The sequence below is a fragment of the Drosophila erecta genome, unplaced genomic scaffold (genome assembly GCF_003286155.1).
Source record: "Drosophila erecta strain 14021-0224.00,06,07 unplaced genomic scaffold, DereRS2 tig00000092-arrow-pilon, whole genome shotgun sequence".
Classification (NCBI taxonomy): domain Eukaryota; kingdom Metazoa; phylum Arthropoda; class Insecta; order Diptera; family Drosophilidae; genus Drosophila; species Drosophila erecta.
In genome coordinates, this window is record NW_020825207.1 from 8,838,598 (window position 1) to 8,862,249 (window position 23,652).

General features: G+C 46.7%; 8 protein-coding genes across 11 annotated transcripts; 4 read left to right on the top strand and 4 right to left on the bottom strand.

Moving 5' to 3' along the window:
* Window positions 1–269: 269 nt before the first annotated feature.
* LOC6548750 (monocarboxylate transporter 13) lies at window positions 270–5,915 on the top strand. Of its 2 annotated transcripts, none has more exons than XM_015156212.2 (4): window positions 270–715; window positions 4,061–4,176; window positions 4,246–4,719; window positions 4,778–5,915. In XM_015156212.2, the coding sequence occupies exons 2-4, from the start codon at window positions 4,099–4,101 to the stop codon at window positions 5,639–5,641; spliced, it is 1,416 nt and encodes a 471-aa protein (XP_015011698.1). In that variant the 5' UTR covers window positions 270–715; window positions 4,061–4,098; the 3' UTR covers window positions 5,642–5,915. The 2 variants fall into 2 exon arrangements, with proteins under 2 accessions (XP_015011698.1, XP_001975435.2); XM_001975399.3 differs by lacking the exon at window positions 270–715 and adding an exon at window positions 3,682–3,953.
* LOC6548751 (transcription factor grauzone) lies at window positions 1,542–3,584 on the bottom strand. Its single transcript, XM_001975400.3, has 4 exons — window positions 3,347–3,584; window positions 2,345–3,288; window positions 1,909–2,290; window positions 1,542–1,857 (listed from the first exon to the last, which is right to left on the bottom strand). The coding sequence occupies exons 1-4, from the start codon at window positions 3,464–3,466 to the stop codon at window positions 1,588–1,590; spliced, it is 1,716 nt and encodes a 571-aa protein (XP_001975436.1). The 5' UTR covers window positions 3,467–3,584; the 3' UTR covers window positions 1,542–1,587.
* On the bottom strand, window positions 5,908–6,932 carry LOC6548779 (proteasome subunit beta type-6). Its single transcript, XM_001975398.3, has 3 exons — window positions 6,763–6,932; window positions 6,225–6,699; window positions 5,908–6,149 (listed from the first exon to the last, which is right to left on the bottom strand). Exons 1-3 carry the CDS (start codon window positions 6,805–6,807, stop codon window positions 5,995–5,997), a joined length of 675 nt encoding a protein of 224 aa, XP_001975434.1. The 5' UTR covers window positions 6,808–6,932; the 3' UTR covers window positions 5,908–5,994.
* A 173-nt stretch (window positions 6,933–7,105) lies between these two features.
* Window positions 7,106–8,287, top strand: LOC6548778 (exosome complex exonuclease RRP42). Its single transcript, XM_001975397.3, has 4 exons — window positions 7,106–7,277; window positions 7,326–7,522; window positions 7,574–7,739; window positions 7,793–8,287. Exons 1-4 carry the CDS (start codon window positions 7,221–7,223, stop codon window positions 8,261–8,263), a joined length of 891 nt encoding a protein of 296 aa, XP_001975433.1. The 5' UTR covers window positions 7,106–7,220; the 3' UTR covers window positions 8,264–8,287.
* LOC6548777 (ER membrane protein complex subunit 7 homolog) lies at window positions 8,276–9,327 on the bottom strand. The gene is made up of 3 exons (XM_001975396.3): window positions 8,897–9,327; window positions 8,690–8,836; window positions 8,276–8,626 (listed from the first exon to the last, which is right to left on the bottom strand). The coding sequence occupies exons 1-3, from the start codon at window positions 9,230–9,232 to the stop codon at window positions 8,372–8,374; spliced, it is 738 nt and encodes a 245-aa protein (XP_001975432.1). The 5' UTR covers window positions 9,233–9,327; the 3' UTR covers window positions 8,276–8,371.
* Window positions 9,328–10,221: 894 nt separating this feature from the next.
* LOC6548776 (putative ferric-chelate reductase 1 homolog) lies at window positions 10,222–16,985 on the top strand. 2 transcript variants are annotated; one of them, XM_001975395.3, is made up of 8 exons: window positions 10,222–10,367; window positions 14,277–14,763; window positions 14,827–15,161; window positions 15,223–15,374; window positions 15,438–16,059; window positions 16,124–16,236; window positions 16,455–16,583; window positions 16,648–16,985. In XM_001975395.3, the coding sequence occupies exons 2-8, from the start codon at window positions 14,291–14,293 to the stop codon at window positions 16,765–16,767; spliced, it is 1,944 nt and encodes a 647-aa protein (XP_001975431.1). In that variant the 5' UTR covers window positions 10,222–10,367; window positions 14,277–14,290; the 3' UTR covers window positions 16,768–16,985. The 2 variants fall into 2 exon arrangements, with proteins under 2 accessions (XP_001975431.1, XP_026835893.1); XM_026980092.1 differs by having other exon boundaries at window positions 16,428–16,583; window positions 16,648–16,979.
* On the bottom strand, window positions 16,982–20,416 carry LOC6548775 (FAS-associated factor 1). 2 transcript variants are annotated; one of them, XM_015156817.2, is made up of 13 exons: window positions 20,229–20,416; window positions 20,007–20,075; window positions 19,681–19,915; window positions 19,479–19,607; window positions 19,221–19,410; window positions 18,965–19,166; window positions 18,698–18,905; window positions 18,494–18,639; window positions 18,278–18,432; window positions 18,074–18,219; window positions 17,740–18,014; window positions 17,561–17,680; window positions 16,982–17,503 (listed from the first exon to the last, which is right to left on the bottom strand). In XM_015156817.2, the coding sequence occupies exons 1-13, from the start codon at window positions 20,265–20,267 to the stop codon at window positions 17,345–17,347; spliced, it is 2,073 nt and encodes a 690-aa protein (XP_015012303.1). In that variant the 5' UTR covers window positions 20,268–20,416; the 3' UTR covers window positions 16,982–17,344. The 2 variants fall into 2 exon arrangements, with proteins under 2 accessions (XP_015012303.1, XP_001975430.1); XM_001975394.3 differs by having other exon boundaries at window positions 19,479–19,622.
* A 506-nt stretch (window positions 20,417–20,922) lies between these two features.
* LOC6548774 lies at window positions 20,923–22,529 on the top strand. Its single transcript, XM_001975393.3, has 6 exons — window positions 20,923–21,154; window positions 21,229–21,354; window positions 21,414–21,560; window positions 21,773–21,890; window positions 21,950–22,119; window positions 22,252–22,529. Exons 1-6 carry the CDS (start codon window positions 20,953–20,955, stop codon window positions 22,434–22,436), a joined length of 948 nt encoding a protein of 315 aa, XP_001975429.1. The 5' UTR covers window positions 20,923–20,952; the 3' UTR covers window positions 22,437–22,529.
* The last annotated feature ends 1,123 nt before the right edge of the window (window positions 22,530–23,652 follow it).

Genomic DNA, 23,652 nt, shown 5'->3' on the forward strand with positions numbered 1-23,652 from the left:
TCCTAAACAAATATTAAAAGGGGCAATAACTATGTGTTCCAACAGTAAGTTAAACATTCTTCAGGCTTTATTTAAAACAATTTTTACTACTCACTTTAAAGACCTCACTATTACTTGAGATTACTTGAAATATTTTGAGACTCTAAATTAGGGTTGTTGATAATATATCAAAATATCAATAAATCGATATTTTTCTTAAAATTTTATTGCGTATCGATAACTTGGCGTCGAACTGAGTTTTCGAAATTAGGTTCCACTATATACGCCACGGGTAAAACAACTGTTAGTTGGCTATCGATATTTTGGCGCCGAACTGAGTTTTTGAAACCAGAATTTTCCTGCCGCATAAAATAAGTTCGTTTCTTACCACTTCTTCAGATCCCGCCAATACGTTGTGTACGTATATAATAGGTACATATGTAAGAGGCTTACAGAGCAACGGGCTCTGTACTCCGGTTTGCTGCGGGCTTTGGGATGCTCTACTGGCTCATGGGATTTGATCCCGCAGGACAGAGCCTATGAAAGATGTTGGCAACACTGTTCACGAATATAAAGGAGGGTCTGGAAGAAGCATATTGTTTAAATAATATTTGCTCGTTGCGCGATAAGCATCAAATCTAGAAGAGCTGAGCCGGCACAGTGATAGTGTGAAATTAAACAAACAAAAGATTTGTCTTCATTGACAGTGAATATTTAGATTACCTAGTTACAGCAGGTAAGTGTCGCTTAAAATCGTGTTATCGTTCTTAATTTGGATGTCAGATAATATTTGACATTGAAAAACATTGCGAAATAACAATTTGAATGCAATATTTGTTACTGATGAAAAGAAAGAAAATTACATATATAGACGAATTGAATTGGAAGGGAATCACCGAAAATGGTTCGCGTAACGTCTTGAGTAAAATGAATAGCTATTATAAATATAAGTAAGAGATAGATCCACGGGAATCACTTAAACCAATGGGAATCACAGCCAACAAAGTAATGATGCAAAAAAGGGTCAGAGATCTTGGCAGATGTGCGTCGCAGCATGTGCGGCTTGCAAAATATTCAAAATATTCCATTGGTAAATAAGATGTTACCACAGATGGAAAACAAGCCATCATAGGTTGCCTAGTCATTTCTATGGCACAGATTGAAGATTCCGCAGAAGACTAGAATGTGTACAAACACACGCCGATTAATGGTACCTTTGAACTGAGCATGATAATGCCAATTCGCTGATAAGGATGAAATCCACTTTTCTAAACCGACTCAAACTGGTTTGTCCGTCTGCCTAAGCCAGGCATCGCGGCTTGCTCGTCGTCAAAATAAGAGCATTTAAACTGAACCTATGTGCTATATGCGTCTATATGTGTTATAAATTACCACATTCGACCTTAATCGCTGATAACGCCAGCTCCGATGTCCGTTTTACCAGTTCGAGATGATCGGGGTGCAGATGGAAAAACCAGTTTCCGCCGGTTGATCCCATCGGCGCAGGGATTTCAATTAATAATAATATAAATTGTTTACCCCTTTCGTCGCTACAACAGGCGTGTGGTGTCCCATTTGGTTTTTATTGGGTTAAAGGTTCACCTAGGGCTAGCATTCTGATCCAGGGCTGTTGGTAGTTGCTATCGCTCCTGCAGTTCCCATCCCTCCATCCTGCCTGGTCTCTGTGGTCTTGCGTACACTAACGGCGATGATCGTGTCCGATTTGCGAGGACGATTCAGTCGCTTGTGGCGGTTCTCTTCCCACTCCTTGCGGTGCACCTTCTTGCGGTGTGCATGCATGTTGGCATTTGAATTAAAGGTCTGCGGACAATGGGGGCATGTGTACAAAACCTCGCCAGTATGGGTTGTCATGTGTTCCTGCAAGAATAGTTCCATAACACCTGCTTTGTTAATAATTTTACTAATTACCTTTAGCTCATTCGGCCTCTTGAAGGCCTTTTCGCACATGGGACACTGATGGCTACGCACCGTATTGTGGGTGTACTTAATATGGTGCTGGTGTGCCTGTAGACTCGGGGAAATCTTCAGACAAAATTCGCACTGCATCGGCTGCAGGTTCTCAGCGGTATGCATCATTTTTATGTGGCGGGCAAGTCCATATTTGGTGGTTAGCATTGAGTCGCACAAGTGGCACTTGATTGCTGCCTGCGGCCCGCCCGTGTGCTCCTCCATGTGCCTGGCCAAGGCTTCGCGACCTCTGATGGATTTTCCACAGACATCACAGATCTTGGCATATAAATTCAAATGGACCAGCTTAACATGTTGCTGCATCGTATACTGACTGGGATAACTGAAAAATACAAATGTAACAATCTGAAAAACCGCACATCTTTTGCTCACTCACGTTTTCTCGCAGTGCGTGCATTTCACCAGCCACTGCTCTCGGGGTATATGAGTGAGCTTGTGGCGCTCATAAACAACTGCGCTGAAGAAGCCCTTGGAGCACTGTTCGCAGTGATAGAGTCGCCCGCGCGTCTTGATCTCATGCATGCGCATGTGCAACTCCAGACTTCGACGGTGGCCCATCACGCGTGCGCAGATGGAGCACTTAAAGGTTTCAGGGTCCTGGTGACGTCGCAAATGGTCCACAAGAACGCCGCGCTTCCAGAACTTTCGGTTGCAGCACATAGAATAGCCGCGCTGCTTGTGCTCGCGTCGTACATGGGCCAGCATCTCGGAGAAACCCTCCATTGGCAAGTTACAGATGTGGCACTGAACTTTATAGTGCTCACGAATATATTCGTTGAATTCTTGTGATTTCTGGATTTTGGGCAGCGCGCTTGTTTGGGGCCGTTCCGCCAATCGCACACGTCCACGACCTCTTGAGCGTCCGCTAACTTTTCGCTTAAGCTTCGGCTGTTCTTTCTCCAAGTCCTCTGGCTCCTCCGCGCCCTCCTTGCTGATGCAGTCGTCGGGCAGGAAATCATGCTCCTCCTGATCCTCAAGCACATCGGCAATTGTCAAGTCAGCTTCAGGGAACTCGATTTTTATTTCGTTTAGGTTTATTTGCTCCAGCACGCTCTTCAGCTCCTCGCGTGCATCGTGTTGAGTGACTTTTCGAGGACGGCCACGTCGGCGTTTGACGGCAGCGGCTACGCTGTCAGCCTGCTCGCTTTTTACGATGTGCTCCTCTAGTGCGGAAGCAACCACTTCTGGCGGGGATGTCTCCTTCAATGCAGTTTCACCCAGTGCTTTGTGAGCTTGTTCCACATTAAGGTAAAAGTTGTGGAAGAGCAGCAGCTGCTCCCAGCAAGCGCCGCACACATAGCCGGTTCTTGAGGCAGGGATCTGAAAAAAGTGGACTCCTCAATAATAATAATACTAAAGATGTTATTGGTTTGTTTACCTGGAGCCAGAAGTGTTTCTCGATGATGCATCGCAGGCCCAATGAATCGGCTTCCTCTGAGGCAAATTCTATATTGCCGAACACGTCATCCACACTTTTAGTGCACAAAAAGCAAGGCATTTGTAAAAGAGACGCAGGTACATATACAACAAAAAATATTAACAATTTGTGTTATTTTACAATTAAAAGCAGGCCAACGCACAGCTGATTACTGTCATCGCTAGCGGCTATCGATAAGCCGATCCAGAATAGTGGGACCGTAGTGTTTTCAAACTAACTACATTGGGTTATTTGCCTTTATTTGCATTTAACAATTAGATAAGCACTATCAGCAATAGAAAAACCGTAATTATTTTGTTAAACAAAATGACAGTCTGGCACATAAAGGGAAGGTGCATATCACACTCATAAGAAGTGCGCAGTTTTTAGTATGTACATTTTATTGCATTCGCAGACAGGTCATACTATCTCAAAGTGTTGCGACTTTGAGATTAATTTATTTTAATTTAAGCTTTAATTCGCCTTAATTTGTTAAAACGTTGTTTACGAAATGGCCACGCAGTTTGGAGAAATCACTGAGACGAGCCGTTCACCTCGTCTCCGATGTGTAAGTCCGATTTCTTATCGGAACGCACATTTTACACCTGCGTTTAGACGCCATAAACAAAGCCAGACGTTTTAAAAGTCCACTTATCGCTGTTTACATATTTTTAGCCAGCTTAATCTCGACGAGAAACCCGGAGAGCACAGTCATGGATGTGCAGTCGAGTCGCGTTGTGCCCGATGGCGGCTACGGATGGATTGTGGTAGCGGCCGTGGCGTTGATTAATGTGAGTGGTCAATACTCTTGAAACGAAAACACAAAAGTAAACATTTTTATTGCACATGCCGGCTTCCAGATGACCAACCAATCCATTTTGTCAGTCTTCGGCCAGCTCTTTGTGGGTGAGCTGCAGAAAATGCAAGAGGACACCTTCACCGCGGCCTTGATCACAAATCTAAACAGCCTGGCTCTTAACTTTTCTGGCCTCTTCATTGGACCCGCAATTAAAAGCTTTAAGCCCCGAAATGTTGCCGCGACAGGCTGCATCCTAGTCGCCCTGGGCCTGGCTCTGTGCGCCTTTGCTACAGAAAGCTGGCACTTTATTCTGGGCTACAGTTTCTTCGTGGGCTTCGGACTGGGCCTCATCTCGCCCTCCACATTCATGGCCATTAACTCGTACTTTACGACAAAGCGAGGACGAGCTGTGGGTGTCTCATTGGCAGGTGCTGGACTTGGTCAGGTGCTTATCCCCCACCTAGTGCGTTACCTCTTGGATAACCATGGTTTTCGCTACGCCGTCCTATCCATGTCTTCCCTATCACTATTTGGGGTAAGTTAAGAATATAAAATTGGGTTAATCCAATGCTTACAGCCTCAGTACTTCACAGCTTTTTGGTGCTGCCTTCTTGAAACCCCTAAATCCGCCTGCCAAGCACAACAACCGCAAACACATTCGACTCCTGGCCGAGACCGATGGCGAGAGGACTAGTCCCCTTCAAGTGGTTGTTATTTCTACAAACCAAAGCAAAACCGAGCGTAGCCCGCCAAATGTGGATACTCTGTGCAGCCGAATGGGACAACGTCTGGTACAAGCAATGGATCTGGAGCTGCTCAAAGATGTAGTATTTTGGAGCATCATTGTGGGCATGGCTCTAGTCTACACGGCCACCATAAACTTCACGATGATCTTTCCTGGTTTCCTTGAACAAACGGCAAAACTGAACAGCCAGATGGTGGCATTCTGCATGTCCCTTGTCGCTGGAGCTGACATTGTGTGTCGTTTGTTACTGCCCATCGTCACAGATCACCTTAGAATCCCCTATCGTGTGGTGTTCCTGATCGGCATTGTTGGACTCTTTGTCGCCCGTTGTGTGCTTGCCGAGAATCAAGCGCTGCCCGTGATCATCTCCATGTCTGTGCTGACGGGCATGATGAAATCAGCCACCGTAATTAACAACAATCTCACCATATCGGCGCATTGCCGCTCGGAAAAACTAGCCGGCGGCCTCGGACTGAGCATGATGTCCAAAGGCATTATTGTAATCACAGTGGGTCAGCTGCTGGGATGGGTACGAGACTACGCCGACTCCTACCTTATCTGCCTGTATGCTCAAGGAGCTATTCTGCTAGCGGTGGTTCTGTTTTGGACCCCGGAGATATTGTACCGCCACCGCAGGCAGCGCTGTGCCACCAACAAGTCCATGGAGACGCAGTCTATAGACGCAGCCGAGGTGACCAAACTCAACTCCTAAATTATTGTGCACTTGGACTGAATTAGAGTGTAAGCGAGGGATTTCGGTATTGACTGTCATGTGATAGGCGGTGGAATGACTTACCTGTAGGGAACATTCCAATCTCGCCGCAGTAGTTATCTGAGTTGTGAGGAAGGACCAGTGTCAGGAACAGCACTATTTGTATGACTATGCATCTTAGGCTTAGGTTTTCGATTATTTATTACCATTTACCCAATAGAGACTTAACTTTTGTACTGCCATAAGAGCCAAAATACAAATTAAAGTAACCATATTACAAAAACCAAGTTTATTAGCATGAGACGAGTTTGCAACTCTTCCTCTGATCGATCTTATTTGGGTAAGTATACTATTTATTCCGAGGAAATGAAGCTGGGAGTGCTGGAGACAGCGGATGCGCCCGATTCCGTGTTGTAGAAGATACGGCGCTCAATGCCATCCTTGGTGATGATGCCAATGCGTACCACACCGCCGGAGCTGCCGTCGTGGTAAATAGCGTGCTGGACAGCTGTTAGAGGAGGTTTAAATGGGATTAGTTTGAAAATAAACTTTGTTAGCATCATTATGGGAATAGACTACTCACCCTTCTTGACAAACGAAACGCACTCCTCCAACTGCATGTTGGGGCGGTAGTGCTCCCTTACAAATCCGTAGATAAAACTGGATCCCGATCCGCCGATAGTGCAGGACTCGCGGGTAAGCATGCCTCCCAACGGGATGCTGTACACCTGGCCGCCGCGCTGCTCATCCCAACCAGCCACAATAATGCCGGCGAGCAGAGACTCGCGGTAGCTGTAGCAGTAGTTACGGAACTCTGAGGCGGCTTCGAACACCAGAGCCTCCTTGTTGGTCTGGTTTTCGTGATAGTTCAGGGAGTAGGCCACAATGTCGGCAATGGCCTGGGTGTCGGCGGCGGATCCGCTGCGGCAGCAGTACACTTTATCCGTGATGCGGGTCAGCTTGTCGGTGACCCGGTTGGCCACATAGGCGCCAGAGCTAGTGCGCGAATCGGCTCCAATAACCACTCCGCCATCGAACTCCACGGCCATAATGGTGGTCTGCAAATCGGTAGGACTGTGCTCTTAGTACGCATTTATGTGGGTTATGGGCTTCATACTTACGCCAGTGCTGACCGGCGTATCGGTTAAATCAAAGTCGGGAAGCATTTTGATCTTTCAATTTGTCACAATTCAATTTACAATTGATGTTTGTTGAAAAGCCGCAAGAACGAAATGACTGGCTTGTTTTGGAAAAGTGTTACCAGATTTGGAAACGACTGTGCTCGAAATGTTGTTGTCCGACCCTGCCCTCACACAGAAAAATACACCTTTCGCACTTAATTGAAGGGCAGTGTAAAGTCGCCCATGGGAACAAATGTCTATTAATTATGTTTAAAATGTTGTATATTTAACTTCTTAGCCGTATGGAATACATTTCTTGTTTCACCTATCAACTATCGAATTCAGGTATTTGTGGCAGCCCTGGTCTGTCGAAGTTCGGGACATCGATAGTATCGATGTTAGTTCATTGCACATGTTGAATTTGTTTTGAATATTTGTTTGCGTAAATTAAGACTAAAATGGCATATGTTGCACTAAGCGAAGCAGAAAAAACATATATTCTACACGGCGTGGAGGTAAGTGAAATGGAAATTTAGGCTGTTCCTTAAACTATTCGATTCTAGGATGACTTTCGTTGCGATGGACGTTCTCGACGGGATTACCGACCCATGGACCTGGAAACCGGACTGGTCAGCAATGCTAGTGGCTCCGCCCGCCTTCGACTTGCCAACACAGACATACTGGTGGGCGTGAAAACCGAGATTGATGTTCCCAACCCGCTGACTCCCGAGTTTGGTAAACTCGAGTTCTTTGTGGATTGGTAATGATACTGAAGAACTTCAAAATATGTGCCATAACATATATATTTTAGCTCTGCTAACGCCACGCCAGAGTTTGAGGGACGCGGGGGGTCGGATCTGGCCCAGGAACTGATTCTCTCCCTGCAGAATGCCTACGAATCGCCACTGGCGTTCGACTACCGCACGTTGTGCCTCATTCCGGGTCAGCAGTGCTGGAAGCTTTACATAGACATCTTGGTTAGACTCAAGTGTGCCTAAGTATATCCAATTGTTAATGCCTGTTCTTGCAGATTCTGGAGTGTGGCGGCAATCTACACGATGCAGTGTCGCTGGCCGCCAAAGCAGCTCTGTTCAACACAAAGTTGCCCCGGGTGACGGCCACCATGTTGGATGCCGGCATTACAGACCTCATTATATCGGATAATCCGTATGACTGCACCCGCATCAGCATTGAGACTGTTCCACTGTTGGTTACAGTTTGCAAGGTCGGTGACTATTGCCTAGTGGATCCTTCGGCGGAGGAGGAGGTCTGCAGCACAGTAAGCGTGGTTGTGTCAGTTTCCATGAGGGATGGACAGGCATTCCTTTCGGGAACACACTTGACCGGCGGTGGGGCCATGCACCGGGACACCATGCGCAACTGTCTGGAGTTGGGTCTGGCCATTGGCGAGCACCTGGACCGGCTGCTTACTAAAATGCTGAATCTAGAGCAGGAGCGTGTCGGACCCAAGCGGCCGCAAACAATTGGGTTTCTCAAATAAAGCGGCAATGTCTTATAATGAAAATTTACCATTTATTCGACCTGACTTTGACTTTCAGCTCGGAGCTCTGATTAGGTTTAAATCTAAAAGCTATCTGGTGGCCAACTACTACTGGTCCTTCCGCTTCTTCGCCTGCCTGACTGCCGGAGCAGGCTTTTTCTCCTTGGGCTCTGGCTGCTTGCCCGTTAGCAGGGAAGTCAGCATTTCGCTGATCTCTGGCATATCATTGCCCATCTTGGGGAACTGTAAATTGTCGATCTCTTTCTTGGTCTCGGGATCGTTAATCATCTTGGGCAGCACCAGCATAAGGAGCAGGGGCAGGACCATCATCAGGACCATGGGGCTGAACAGGAAGTCGGTGATCTGCGGGTCAAGACCAAAAGTTAGATTTGCGTTTCTACCGTGTTAGGCAACATAATAGCGTACCTTCCACTGCTCTCTGGTCTGGAAGTATTTAAAGGGCATTAGTGGCTTCACGCGCAGTGGATATGGCACCTGCATAATTTGGGCGGGCTGGACAAAGTTCACTTTGCGGGCGCGGAATTTTCCCTTTGGATTAATTTCGACGCGCACCTGCAATTGAAGAAATGTCAGTAAATGTGGCGTTCTATTGAAGGGATTCCCTTAACTGACCGGCTCATAGAACACATCCGGGTGGTGGACATCCAGGATATAGCTGCCAGAGGGCACTCCGCTGATCATAAACTGTCCATCCTCTCGGACGAATCCCTTGAACTCGCCGTCATTGATGGACAGCGTAATCTCCGTGTGCCATTTGGGAGCATTCTTATTCACCGGAGCACTTCGTCCGCCTCCTTGAATGGGTGAAAAAAGGGAATCAGGCGGAGAAACACGTCCTTCGATGGTGAACAGGCCAGACACCTCGTCCACCAGTTCATCCTGGCCAATGATAACCTCGCAGCTGACAAGGGCGAGAAGCGCCGTAAAAATAAATAACTTTAAGCGCATTATTCGGGTCAAATTAATTTTTTTCTCAAATTTTTCAATAGTCAGCCGATAGTGTGACCGTTGTTTGAGGTTGTGAAAAATCCAATGTCAGGGCTGGCAACAATTTTCCCCAAATGTAATGGATTTGCGGTAAATTTAAATGTGCAATTGAAAATGAAAGAAAGTTGATTTTTCATTATTGTAATGAAAGACGTGCAAGGTATTTGAAGCAATTTAATATATTATACATCTGTTTAGGTGTAAGTCTTTTCAAAAACATTTTCTTGTCTTGCTTATGGTGACTTTAACTCTTAGAAAGGAAAGTCATTTTCTTTTTTGGTAAAAAGGAGGAAATATATGGATATCCATAAGGATATGGTGCCTAAAACCCTTAAGACAAAAAAGCTTAAAGCATAAGATCTCCCTGCCGGAATAATCATCCTTCGAATTCGTTCGCTACAAATCTCGCTTCCAGGTTATCACTCAATCAAACGATTGAAAGTAAACATTCGAGGACTCAAGAATAACCAGAAGATAAGCATCTAGCTAAATTCGATTCGCAAGGCCTCCTTAAAAATGGGATACTTTAATAGAATATTGGATTTATTATTAGATTGAAAATCTTGGTCCCTGTTCTACATATACATAGTAATCTGGACAGCACAGAACAAAATTCTGTAGTTGTAAAAATTGTCTGTGAGCTTCACTAGAATATTTGTATTTACGTTTTAATATTAAATAGTTCAGCGAATTTATTTTGCCACTTAGCTGGGCAATACTTAAGATTTCATAATTGAAGTTAGCTCTAAAGAATAAACCCTCAAAATTTGTTGTGCAGTATGAAATTGAAATGGAGCCTTTTTAAAACGTTGGTATCAAACTGTATTAAGGTATTTAAAAACCAGTTTCGCTGGCTTAAAACCAAAAAGCTCGGTAGTTGGTGGTATCGGCGGGTTGGCTTCACTATCGATACACGACTGAAACCACTTCAAATACTTACTTCTCAGCACTTTTCCATCGCTCTCCGCCGACTTTTCAGTCGTTGGCGGCAATTCGTTGCGTTCGGTTTGCCATATCCATACGGTTTATTTGCGGAGAATTTACGGAGCTAACGCAGCTCGGAGTGATTTTCGAATATTGTTGACAGCGATTTTAGGTTAGTGCGTGCTTTGACCAAACGGGTTTTGAGCTATTCGCGATGAATGGCGATGTAGTTCTACTGGGCGTGCAGGTGTGCCCATGGCCAATAAGTGCCACATGCAGTTTTGCAACGTGCAACAAGTGACACATCAAGTTCACCCTGAAGCACAGCCCTAGCTTCTTCTGGTGTTCGTTCAGACAATGTCAATAGGACATATGTACATATGTTTGAGAACGCATCGAATTTGAGACCGATCCCCTAATCAGTACATAAAAATTCCAAAGCTATTGCTGTGTTTTTGTATCCAATCCACTTGAACTGTGTCGCATGTACAGTGAAACCGGTTTCAGAAATGTTAATGATGCTGAGATCACACAAATCCACCTTCCCCTTCCCACTTCTCCCTTCTCCCTTCCACCTTCCCCCACCCCCTGCCCATTCAATTCAACGCTTGCATAGATTTATCTTTTTTCGCACACAACATTTCAATGGCAAGACGCAATGAAAGTCTTCTATTACGAGTACAATGGCTAATAATTAATTAAATGAGCAGAGAAATAAAAGCTAGTGAGTGATGTCAAGCGTCGCGCCTGCGCAAAATTGTGTGATGTAAACAAGTCGCGACGGAAAGGTAGTGAAAACAGAAGACCAACCTATTCGGGTTTATCTCGGGACGTGCCTTGGTCCCTTTATAGGAATGGACACACTCGCGTCCACGAGCCCAGTGGCTTGCGCAATTCGATGGCTGATAAATCAGCGGCGACAGTCACTTTCCACAAGTGCACTTCCATGCATAAGTTGAGACACACTAATGACGACAATTGCTACAGTTTTTGTTTTGGCCCCACTTTGCGACGCGATTTCCTCGATCTGTGCCATATGATGTCATCTAATGGGCATTTTATGTGAATACATCGAATCAATATTCGAGTCGTTAAGGCCTTTTTCTCGGCCCGCGACTGTGGCACAGTTAACGCATTCTACCAGGTTTTACAGTGAGCACCTGTTCGTATCTCAATCAATTAATTTGCACTTACTTTGGACAGAAGTTGCTTTGAGGGCATTTTAGATGGCCATACTATACAAATAACATATATACTACCTTATATACTACATTAAATACTTAATAGGCACGGTCAAGAAGACATATGATGATTATGGGTTATCCTATAGATACTGAAATTCTCATATATTTCATTATTCGTAGCCATAGGTAGTTCAAATCGATCTATAAATAGTCGTGCGACTATCGCCTGGTTAAACATTAACTAAGGCCCTCATCTTTGACACATGCCAATCAAGTTCCATGTGCAAATGTTGATCAATCGTATTCGGTATGCACAGAGCCAGCCTGAAAATTCAGTAGCAATGCTTCCTTTCCAAAAAGCAAACCGAATGGATTGAAGGCTCTAGTGCCTGGGTACCTGGAACTGCGCACCACAGGCCAGTAGTTAACCCAGTTTACACAGGTGCTGGCACGCGATGTCCGGCCAAGATTGTGACGGTGCAAGGAAATTGGTCTGGTCAAACCCCATACCCAAGGCACGCCCCCCTTTGAACTCTTTGGATGGGGTCAAAAGCCAATAGCTGGCGTGTGCTACAAAATTACCCAGGAACAGTACATCCAACACGTCAAATGGATGATAAAGCGAAAAAACCAGCATATGAAGACCTAATTCTTGGCCTGATTGCGCCCCAATCTAACGGACTAGCCAAAGTCAAGTGAAATCTTATCGACTTACAGGCATATGCCAATTATGATTGCTTTACGCAACTCTAGAAGTGGGTGATTCAGCACAAACCATCTGGAGTGACATCCAGTCCAAGGCGGTGGGTTTAACCAAGTCGTTTACCTTTATGGCGGCGATCTACATGCCATTCGCATTGATCGAAGCAATTAGAGTTGGACTGTCAAAAACGTATAAGTGGTTATATTTCGTGCATACACACACCGATAGCATTCAAATTGCGATTATTTTGTGACGAGTTTCAAAACTGGCTTTTTTAGCAAGGGCAAGACAAGCTCTATGTGTGCACTGCATACCGTGTATATATGCATGCGATATATACCCCTCACAATGAGCATGTTGGAGTCACGCTGTTGTTGGTGGGGGCCCACATAATGGCTCATTGTTGCTGTCGGAAAAGTCGCTAATCAGTTTTGTCCCACGTTCACAGAAAACAAAAGCCGAGTTCCAGTTGAGTTTGTTGTTGAGTCGTGGTCATAGGGTTATATGGGTAGGCCAATGGCTATATGGCGCGAAACGCTTATTAATGTGCCAAGAATTTAATGGAAAGCATTTATCGTAACTTTGGTGCCACGGCGGCAGGTGAAATTTCTTTCGGTTTTCACTTTGCCTTCTACAGAGAGTGCGAACATTCAGATACATACATATGTACGCATATGTATCCAACCACCGATGTAGATACGCGAAGTGTTACCTTCGCGAAGGTCTGGCTGAATGCTTTTCAGATAAATCACTCACAATCAATACATTTGACTTTCAAGGTCTACCCAAATGCGAACACCCATTGTGCGGTTCTTAAAAGACCAAGTGGTCAAAGGTTCAGCCAAAGCCAGCTGCCAAAAATTGTTGTAAACAATGACTGTATCGAGCTTAAGCCGCGCTTTAATTAACATTTGGCTGGCATTTCACAGAAAGGCAAATGAATAAAAACAAGTAAGCACGCTTATATGAGATACATGCGCTATAAAACCCGGCAAGGTCAATCGTAAACGCTTTCAAATTCAAGTTCAATTCGAATTCTTGACACGGAGCGGGATAAAAATATACAGGCGATACAGATACAGATACAAATGTCCGTGCGGTTGTCGATGAATCACTGTCGTCTGTATTGCCACCGCCGCACATGGGAAAGTCCCAGGCCCATAATGTATTCTACCCACTCACTTCCTCATTGATCTTGATCTTGGCTTCGCCGAAAGCAAAAGTCATCTTGTGACTCAAAGGGGGAACTGACCTCGTTAATGTTTTCTTAACCTGCGAGTATGAACAAAAGTAGCACCCGTAGCTCGTAAATCTCATCTAATGCGCCGATTTGCTTAAGTAATAATAAACGTTGATTTATGGCCGCTAGCGAGTAATTAGCTCGATTCATAAGCGTATGCGTAATATATATTTGCAGTCAGTAAAAATAGTACGCATACGCAGCGATGCCCGACGAGCCGTGATATTCCCAAAGTGATAAGCGCTGAGTGGCCGGCAATCTGAAAGCTAAACGGTGTTAAGCGATACGTCCGCCCGCAAATGCATATATTTGTATCGGGAAAACACAATCTCGGCCAGTAGCGGCCGCAGTCGTAATTAAATGGCTGTATTTTGATTTGTGGTACAGTCTTTTGATGTGTGGGCTACATAATGCCAAACAAATTGGTTCTTAATTTGTCGTTTGGAACATTCATTTCAAATGAGCAGCTTAACCTAACGAGGAGCTGGGATGTATTCTTAGTAATTTGCTTAAGAAGCATATCAATTAGACTAATGTTAGGAGAAGTACCTATGGAGCATACTTATATTTCTATTGGAACGTTCTCTTACCCTATGTCATAGGTACTTAAAGTGCCCATCCACTCAGCAGCTGTTGATACTTCGATCTTTATCAAATATGTAGATGCACAGATAGATTCGCAATTCATTTGTTTGCGGGTTCGCTGAAAACGTGCCCCCGATAAGCGGGAAAGCAATTATTTATGCCATGGTAATTAAACAGACGACACAAGATGGAAATGACGAATGTCTGACGAGGGTTTCAGATAGCAACGTACATATGTACATACATATATGGTTTCTTTCTGGGGTGAGGAGGAAACATAGGGGAACGGAAGTCGGGACACGGTTCGCTACTGATCACTCAATTACCATTCGATACCAGAACTCTAAGCGGCATTGTCTACCACGACAGGTGCTCCATTCACGATGATGCGGCCGCTGACGATGCGGAGTTGGCTGGCAACGCTGGTGACGGCGCTGCTGGCGATGGCCACCTGGCCGGATCCGGGACAGAGTCTGCCGCAAGGTGCTCCGGAAACCGTGTGCGACACCATGCTGCCGTTCCACTCCGGCGGCAGTGTGCTGCCCCAGAACAGTGTGTCGCCCTTCAGCGTGGAGACCTCCTCCTCGACACTTGGCCAGGGTCAGACGCTTCGCGTGGATCTGACGGGTGTGCCGGCTGGCCTTAGTTTCGGCGGCTACATGATCCAGGCGCGCAATCGGAATCCACCTCATCAGATCATCGGACAATTTGGACCCGCCCGCGATGGCACCATTAAGCTCATGAACTGCGAGAACTCCGTGAATAATTCAGCCACGCATAGCAATGCCGGGCCCAAGCAGCAGGTTATCCTGGAGTGGCAATCACCAGTGGACTTCCTCGGCCAGGTGGTCTTCAAGTGAGTCACTGGGACCTTAACTGCCAGGCTTCAATGATTCTATATTTTACTTATACCCATCAGTGCCACCATTGCCCAGAGCTACAATGAATTCTGGGTGGGCGTGCCCTCCCAGCCCGTCCAGATAGTACGTCGCGATCTGTCCGCTGCTCCACCACTACCCACACAGAGTCCATCTTACCCCGCGGGCACCACTCGTGCTCCCTATGTGCCGCCCAGCTATGTGGCGCCAAACAACGTGGTCGCCGTTTCCTCGGATCCCATCTACAATGGCTGCGGACAGAGCAAGAACTGCTTTGGATTCCCCGACGGTTGCGTGGCTACGCAGAGTTGTACCTCCATTACTGTGGTCACGGTGCGAGGAGATGTCTTTGAGTTTGAGATTCAGTCCGGCAAGGGTGAGTCACCTGTTTTTTTATTTTTCCCAAAGCTGGTCTTCATCTTCATCGCTTTTTCTAGGAACCAATGCTGCTTACGTTGCTGTTGGTCTTTCTGATGACGCCAAGATGGGTGACGACTTGACCTCCGAGTGTGTGCCAGAGAATGGCAGGGTTAACCTGTATTCCTCCTTGACTTCGGCCTCTCCTTACTCGGCAGTGAGATCCAGTGTGGTAAGTTGAATATCACCATATCAAATGAAGAATATTGAATTAATGGATTACCGCTCTTTATAGAACCAGAACTCAGCTCGCCTGCTGGACGCCTCCATTGTGGACGGAGTGATCTACTGCCGTGTGCAAAGGGATGCAGTGACCAATGTCCAGGGACGCACCTTTGATCTGCGCAATGGCAAGTACCACCTGTTGGTGGCATCGGGCAGCAGTCTTAAGGAGAACAGCGTGGGCTACCACGACATCGGACGACTACCCTCCGCGCAGCCGATCAATCTGGCGGAGGTGCAAGACTTGAGCGGATCTAGCAGGCTGCTGATCCAGCTCCATGGAGCCTTCATGATTGCCGCATGGATTGGAACCACCTCGCTGGGCATCATCTTTGCGCGCTACTTCAAGCAGACGTGGGTGGGCAGCCAGAGCTGCGGCAAGGATCAGTGGTTCGCCTGGCATCGCCTCCTCATGGTCACCACCTGGTCGCTCACGGTGGCCGCTTACGTACTCATCTGGGTGGAGCTGAAGCGGGCTGTGTGGCATGCCCACTCGATAATCGGTCTGATCACGGTTATATTGTGCTTCATTCAACCCATTGGAGCTCTGTTCCGGCCGGGACCCAATGACAAGAAGCGGCCGTATTTCAACTGGGGTCATTGGCTGGGCGGTAACCTGGCCCATATTCTGGGAAGTAAGTTCAGCGGTCGGAGATCATCCAAATACATTTCATGTCTTACTCCAAAATCTTCTTGCAGTTGTTACCATCTTCTTCTCGGTAAAACTACCAAAGGCCGAGCTGCCCGAATGGATGGACTGGATTCTGGTCAGCTTCGTGGTGGTACAGGTGCTGGTCCACCTGATATTCTCCGTAAGTAAACCGTTCTGTAGTGGTTGGTTATCCCCTCTCATCTGACCCCGAAGTGTACAAAGATTAGACCCAGCATCGCCTGCCTGTACAGTGGTTCTAGTTGTGTCCCTAAACATTCATTCATTCCATACTAATTCATCTGTCACCCATCATCCCCTCGAGAACTGGTGGCTATGTCCCTTAATGTGTAGATCGGCTTGTGTTTGAATCATTGGCAGATTGGCGGCATGGCCTCGGAGCGTCATCAGAGCCAGCGGGCGAACACCTTCCAAATGGGCGATATGTCCCATCATCAGCAGCACGCCATGCGGAATGGCATGAGCATGGAGCGAAAGATGGATGCCCCGGTAAGTAGTGTTAACACGGATCAATATCGTCGATATTCTTCATCCTGTTACTTTCCAATTTCAGTATGCGGGCATGCGCAAGGGTTTGCTTGGAGTTTACGGCGTGGTGCTGGTTCTCTTCGTCACGGTGCTGATTCTGCTGGTTGTGCTGGCGCCCATCGAACAATTCCTGGGGAAGTCCTAGGCGCTCAATTCCCTTCCAATACTCGTGTCAGATTTGTGTGCTCATTGTTTAACCCCTTCCGCCCACGGCTCTGCCCTCCCCTCCGCCCAAATCCCAACCCTTTTTCCCATCCAGCTTTGTGTTGTTAAGTGTAATTAGGCGCATGTGTAACCTGGGGCGGAGCGTTCAGTACATGTTATATAATTTATTATTAATAAAATAAAACAAGCCAACATAAATGCAGTATTTCCTTTCTATTCTTTGCTGCTCTGCTCAATTTCTATCTGCTGCGCTACATGCATATATATTTTACCGGTAGTATCTGGTGCTGGAGAGTGCTGCTCAATCGGATTGCAAGTTGGATATCCTATGAATAGTATGGATTTGTATAAAACTTTGACTCTTAATTGCAGCTAGACATTATCATTATCTTTAGATATAGGTATATATGTATGTATGTGGTGTGTATGCTTTCGTAAACGTGTTGCTTGCTCCGCTTAATTAAAGTACGTAAATTATAGGTAGATCTACAATCTTCAGATATTAATGCAAAAACTAAAACCAATCGAACGGAACTGCCTTAAAGTAACAAGCGGAATCATCGCTCCTCCAGGATGACCGTTTCCTGCGGATAGAGCTTGAGCGACTCTAGTGTTTGGCTACTCTCGATGGCCGTGAGATCCCGACGCGGCCAGCTGCTGATTAGTTTGTACTCCTCGATGAGAAAACCGTTGGCCGTAACAAAGTTGAGCAGATCCTGGTGGAACAGAGAACAGTCAGCAGGCGATTCAAGTGCTTGCTCAGTAGCACTTACCTGTAGGTTGTTGTTGGTAAAGAAGCGCCGCTCCAGAAAATCGCCCGTGGGCTTACGCACACGTATCTTAGAAGTCCCCGTTTCCTGTTCCGACGGCTCCTGAGGTAAGGATTGTTGAGCCTGGGCGAAAGATGTTTTTTTTATAAGCTCTTTATAAACGAAAAACCACAAGAACTTACAACTAATCTAATGGACTCCCGTCTAGCATCTTCTTCGGCTCGCTCGGACTCGATTCGTTTTCGCTCGGCCAATTGGGCAGCCTCCTTCTGGCGCTTTGCCGCATCCTTAGCCATGTCGGCTTGCAAAGTTTCCTGATAGGCCATGTCCTGCTCTGCCTTCACCTGATCACGGGCAGCGCGTTCGTCCTCTTGCCGTATTTCCACCTGCAGCTGCTCTTCAAACATCTCACAGGTTTCAATAAGCCTCGTAAGCAAGTCATCCAGACCAATGTTACCTACAAAGTATTAAATTATAATACGAAATACCACATTTTAAAGATTTCAGTGGGCATACCATGAATCACAGACAAAACTTCGCAATTGCTGCCCAGCTGGCGGCTTTTTCCCACCAACATAATGGCTGGCAGCTTATCCAATTTAATGTTTCTGGCCGTCAGAGATGCGTTGCTGCTAATGCAAGCGGTCAACGAGGAGAGAAACCTGCGGCACACATAAATTATCAATAAAATAAGATAGAAGTACACCAATAACGGCTCACATGTCCTTGTTGCTCTCGTAGGTCATATCCCAGCCATATAGAACGAATTTTTCTTTGAAAGTTTGGATAATGCTCTCATGTTTCATCAGTTGATCACAGAAAACGTTGATAAGAATGCTCTTGCCGTGATGCAAGTAAATAGCCAGCAACTTACGCTAAAATCATAAAAAAAAGTCAGCTAGTAAAAACTTACAAGAGGAATAAGCCAAATATTACCTCCTTGGCGGGTCTAAGGCAGGCCAGCTGCTTGGCGCTTTCAAGACTGCCCACAAAAAATTCGGGACAGGGCTCGCCATAGCGCGCCTTGTAGTTCTCGACAAACTGCGTAGAGCCACTTGTCTCGTCATCCGTGTTGTTTGGTACTAGAAAATTAAATAGCTTTACCGAATGCATTAGAAAGAATGTATTTATAATGCTCACTTAAGTGTCTGTTAAGGTGCTGAGCGGGTGGCAAGTCAGTGAATATGTACTCGGCGTTGTTGAAGTCTGTAGCATCCTCGAACTCATCAGCTGAGCTCTCGCTGTCCGCAGTCACTACTTCGAATGCGTTGTGCTGGTTGGAATTTGTTGGCGCTGCACGCTCCGTGCTGCGAACAGCGAATCTATGCGACAGCCCAATACCAGATTGCTAAAGAGTTTGAAGCATTAGAATTAAGCTAACATCAGAAATTATTTATTTCGACGTACCGCCAGAGTGGTGTCATTGTCACAACCATTAGGCCAGCCGGTCCACTCCTGGTGGCGCACTGGTATGCTCTTGATGTCGCACACGTTCATCTTTACCTCCTGCACTGTCGTACGTCCTGACATGCTTAGAGTGAGTGGGGTGTCCGATTCGAACTGTATGAAAATGGTGAAGTTCTTGTCCACGCGCTGCGTCACTTCATCTCTACGCAAGATTATTGAGTATAATGATTTAAAGAGTATTTTCGAGGGGACTCACTGTTCGGTGTCCATGAAACCGTCGTCGGTGAGGTCCACCAGGATCAGTTCGTTCTCCGGTGCGAGATCTAGGTTGCATATACGCGTGCCCAGCTGCTGTGCATCGCTGGCTTTCGAGGGTGGCCAGCCGCGAATGGCTTGCCTGCACACCGGCACACTTGTCTCGTCAAAGATTTTGCGTTTCAATTGTTCTAATAGGGAGATTTATGGATAAGTTGGCTCAGGCGGCTCGAGATCAAGATCCAATAGAAATCCTTACCAACTGTGGCCTCCAATGGTAAACGGATCTGGTAGAGCTGCTGGTTAAAGTGGATGTTGAAGGTGACCACGTTCTGGTTGTTGTTTTGGCTGGACGCGGGGTCCAGGTTAATACTGGACGTCAGCTGGGCTAGCAATTGTGACGCTATAGTAGATACGTTTCAAGTCAAGGCACAAAAGCGGCGCTATCATGTTCAACTCACTTGGAAATCTTTGCTGGATGTGCGGCTGATTTAGGTTTAGGTTTTGGTTCTGGTTATGCAGGGCGGCTGCAAAGAAACCGGAAGCGTTCGAGGTCCCGGGCATCTCATCATAACCAGGCGGACGGAAGCCATTGGTGCTCTCCACGGGATTCCTGGCCGGTGGCTCTGGCCCTTGGATAGGATGGGGACTGGCCAGCGGCGCATCGTCGTGCGGGATCACCCGACTCAGTGCCTCCTGCAAAGCAACAACGTAGTGTTATGACAAAGCATGTCCGGAGATGGGGCATCCAAAGCAGGGCAACTGAACAAAGAACCTGCACACTCACCATCAGATTCCAGTCGGCCTCCTCCAAGTGGGCAAAGGCTTCACCCACATCGTCAATTCCCGTGATGCTCTGCGGATGAGCATAAAGACCATATACCATATAGTAATAGTTCGATATTGGAACTATCTGCCAAAGTCACCCACACACCAAAAACGCACACGCATCGCAATGTGCGCAGCGAAATTGAGGGTGTTTTCGGGGGAGATCTATGAAGAGCATTACCTGAAAACTGGCCAGGGTCTCTTCCTTGTTCTCCGACATTGGAAACGTTTGTGGTTCGCTTTATTTGACCGATAAATTCTTCTTTAAACTCTACCGATTTTCACTACAAAAAATTACACAAAGAAAAAAGTGGCTAGTCAGTGTGGCCAGTTGCGAGTAAGCAATTTATGCGTAGTAACGATACTTCTGCTAACGGCACTTTGAATTACATTTTTCCTACTTGTTTTATATTTATTTAATTATTTTTTGTTTATTTTTTTAAATTTTTTCAACCTATGCTGATTGGAAATTGATTAATTTAGACGACAAATGAAACACTGGCAACCGGATACGATATACTTCATAGGCAGTTGCAGCTGTTAGCTACAGCTCTGTTAACTCGCTTGCAGTCAGTTAAATTCAAGCTGAATGGCGGGAAAACTTTGCAAATCCGAATTCAAACGATATGAACTGCCCACAGAAGAAAGTCCTGAATTCCCACTAAAACTGAAAGCCAATCCTTCAATCTGCGAAATGTATTCAGCTGTAAATTGTGATTAATATGAGAAACTTTATACTTTGCGCCCCCGGGGACGAATAAAAGAGCCTCCGCACAGCCGGCGATATAAATGCGGCTCAATTAATCTTCATGAAGTGGCGAAATCAAAGACGCGGTCCGAAGTGACTTGTAGATGGCCAGGATGGAGCTGTGGTGTAGACGACTCCGGGCTGGTAAGCTGACAACATGTTGCTCGTGGGCCTGAAATACGCTCTTCTACTGGCCATTACCGGCGGTTTCCTGCTGCCGCCAATCCATGGAGCAGGATCGGATACTGACCAGGTTTTGCCTCATCGCATCTACCGGCTACTGGACGGACTCTCCGGAGGACGCCGGCTGAGTGCCAGCTCCACATTCGCCCTGCTGCTCTCGCAGTTCCTGATAAAACGTAAGCTCAATGAACCGTACACTCGCGATACGGATGACGGATGTGCGTATTTATTTATGCCCCGTCCATTGCAGAGAAACTGCGCTACGTGGCACCCACGCGTTACGAGCGGCAGCTCTACTACCATCTGCTGCACAGAATGGAGCACATCAGGAGGGGATCGGGACTGCTGTCCAGGGACCAGGGCGTCCAGGGGGAGAGTATGCTTGCTACACAACTAACTGCGTATTATTACTTATGTATGCTAATTTCTGGTTAGTTCTTAGCATCGCCTTTCAGGGGAATGTGTTGCTGCTGCCGCCCTCGCTGAAACTGGGCGAACTGGATGCCAATGGGGAGTACGAGCAGCTGGCCGAGGTCTACTCAAAAGTGGTCAACGAGGGCCAGCTCAACAGGACGCAGTCCGGTGAGTTTGGCTAAATCCACACAGTGAAACCTAATTCTTGGGTGTTATATATAGTATATATAATAATATCATATAAATAATTCATTAGTAGAATGTAGTTAAATCTTATATATCGCAGCTTCCCCAATATTTCGCCAGATTTTTCATTTAAGCTATCGCAACCAGGGGTTTGATTTGCCTTTGTGCATGACATATTTGATTACATTTACTAGACCTCTGCCTCCGGGACATTGTGGAATTGAAGCCACCCGACTGCAAGCTGGTCTCCGGCGATTGTCTGGAACTCCTGGCCAGTGATGCACCAACCTACGGATACCAGAGAACCCACCAGTGAGCGTACACATATCTTCCGCCTAAGACCTCTAAAGCTAGACGATAACTCCATCTAGGGTCCTTCTGCTCTACGTGCTGCAGCATCAGGCCTGTGCCCCCCACCTCAGCCCCCCGCAGGTGTACCAACTGCTGGCCAGGAGTCAGTGCGATGAGGTGGAACGCGAGCAGAACGCCATCCGAAGCCTGGGGCTGCCCGTCGCATATCGCGATCTCTATCTGGAGCAAGGTGAGCAGGGTTCAGTGGGTTGGTGGTGATGTTGCTGTTGCTGCTGCTGCTGCTGTTCTATGGGCTATCCTTGCTGGTATCGCTGACATATATCTCTGCCTTTGCCTTTGCCACATATCTCCGACATCGCAGCCACCATCTGCGGGCTGTTTGGCTACAATGAGTTTGTCAATTGGCGCAACGTAATGGAAATTGGCAGCTGGTTGGAGGGGAACTCGCCGAAGGACATCAACGTATTGGCTGATGACGACAATAGACAGCACATAAGCGATTTGGCCCTGGTCTTCTACACAAATGCACTGCTGCTGCTGCACTAAGCTCCTAATCCAAAGCCCCATCCATAATTTCTGCTTCTGCTTGATAAGTTAATAAAGTCGCACTTATTGCTTTATGGTTGTGTCGATTTCAGCAAGTGGCGTGGTTAATACTTTTGTTATTGAAATGCGTCGTGGAGAAGTGATGATGGGGGGTGCACTTCGCTTTGAGTGGCGGAACGGAAAAAACATTTGTAATGTGACACATTACTTGCGCTTGGTTGCTCGACTGATGGATATGCAGCAGGACGAGAGATGCGACGGCAACACTTTCCATTACAAAATGCTCACACTGAAGTGGAATACTAATATTTGCCCTGACATACTCGAAAACATGGAAGCCGGAGCTGTGAAGCCCGAGGGCCATCGGAAGGAAAAGGGGTCGCCGCCTGGCTTTTGGGCTCTGGCTTCTGGGCTCTGGGTTCAGGAGGTCCCCGGCTGGATATTAATGCCTCATTTGCTGAATGTCGACGGGGATGGCCCGGCACAGGGGGTGGGGGAATGCAACCAGCAAGCCTGCAACATATGCACCGAGCGCAACATTAAGTCCTTTGGCAGAGGTTCTAGATCCTTCCTCCTCCCCAATCCTAAAAGTACTACTTTGTTTTGTACCTATTTTTCCATTTCTGAATACTATTTATATCTAAATCTGTTGATCGATTTGTGTTTGGGAGTACAGACCCATTTTAGGGCAGACATTTCTCCAAGTGCAGCCAGACACACAAACAACCATGTCATACGTCGTTCGCTTTGTCGGGGGTCATGAATAGCGATGGGTCATTAGTAACGTCGACTTGTCAATGCAGCAACAACGCCGACAACAGACTTGCCAAGTCTCGGTTACCATCGTGGGCTGAGGATGCGGGGTGCTGGCCACTGGCTGGGGTCCTAGCCCCCTGGACATGCCTGTGCCCACTCCAATATGTTTTCCTTTTTTATCATTCCTTTCGGCAGGCGAGCACCAACATCAACCCTTCATCAACCCTTGCAACCTGAACCTGATCAGCTGACTTACTGGCCACTGCACAAATAACAACAATACACCCGCCCACCCACTCCCCGCAAGTGGCAGGCGTCCCGGGTTGTTTTTGTACACGCGTGTCGTCGTCGAGTTCATTATGGGCTTATGTCTCTTAAAGTGTGGCTATGTGGCTCTCCGGAGGTGTTTATTGTGCTGTTAACTGTTAGTTCGCTGGCAGCGGCAACAACAAAATGTTGT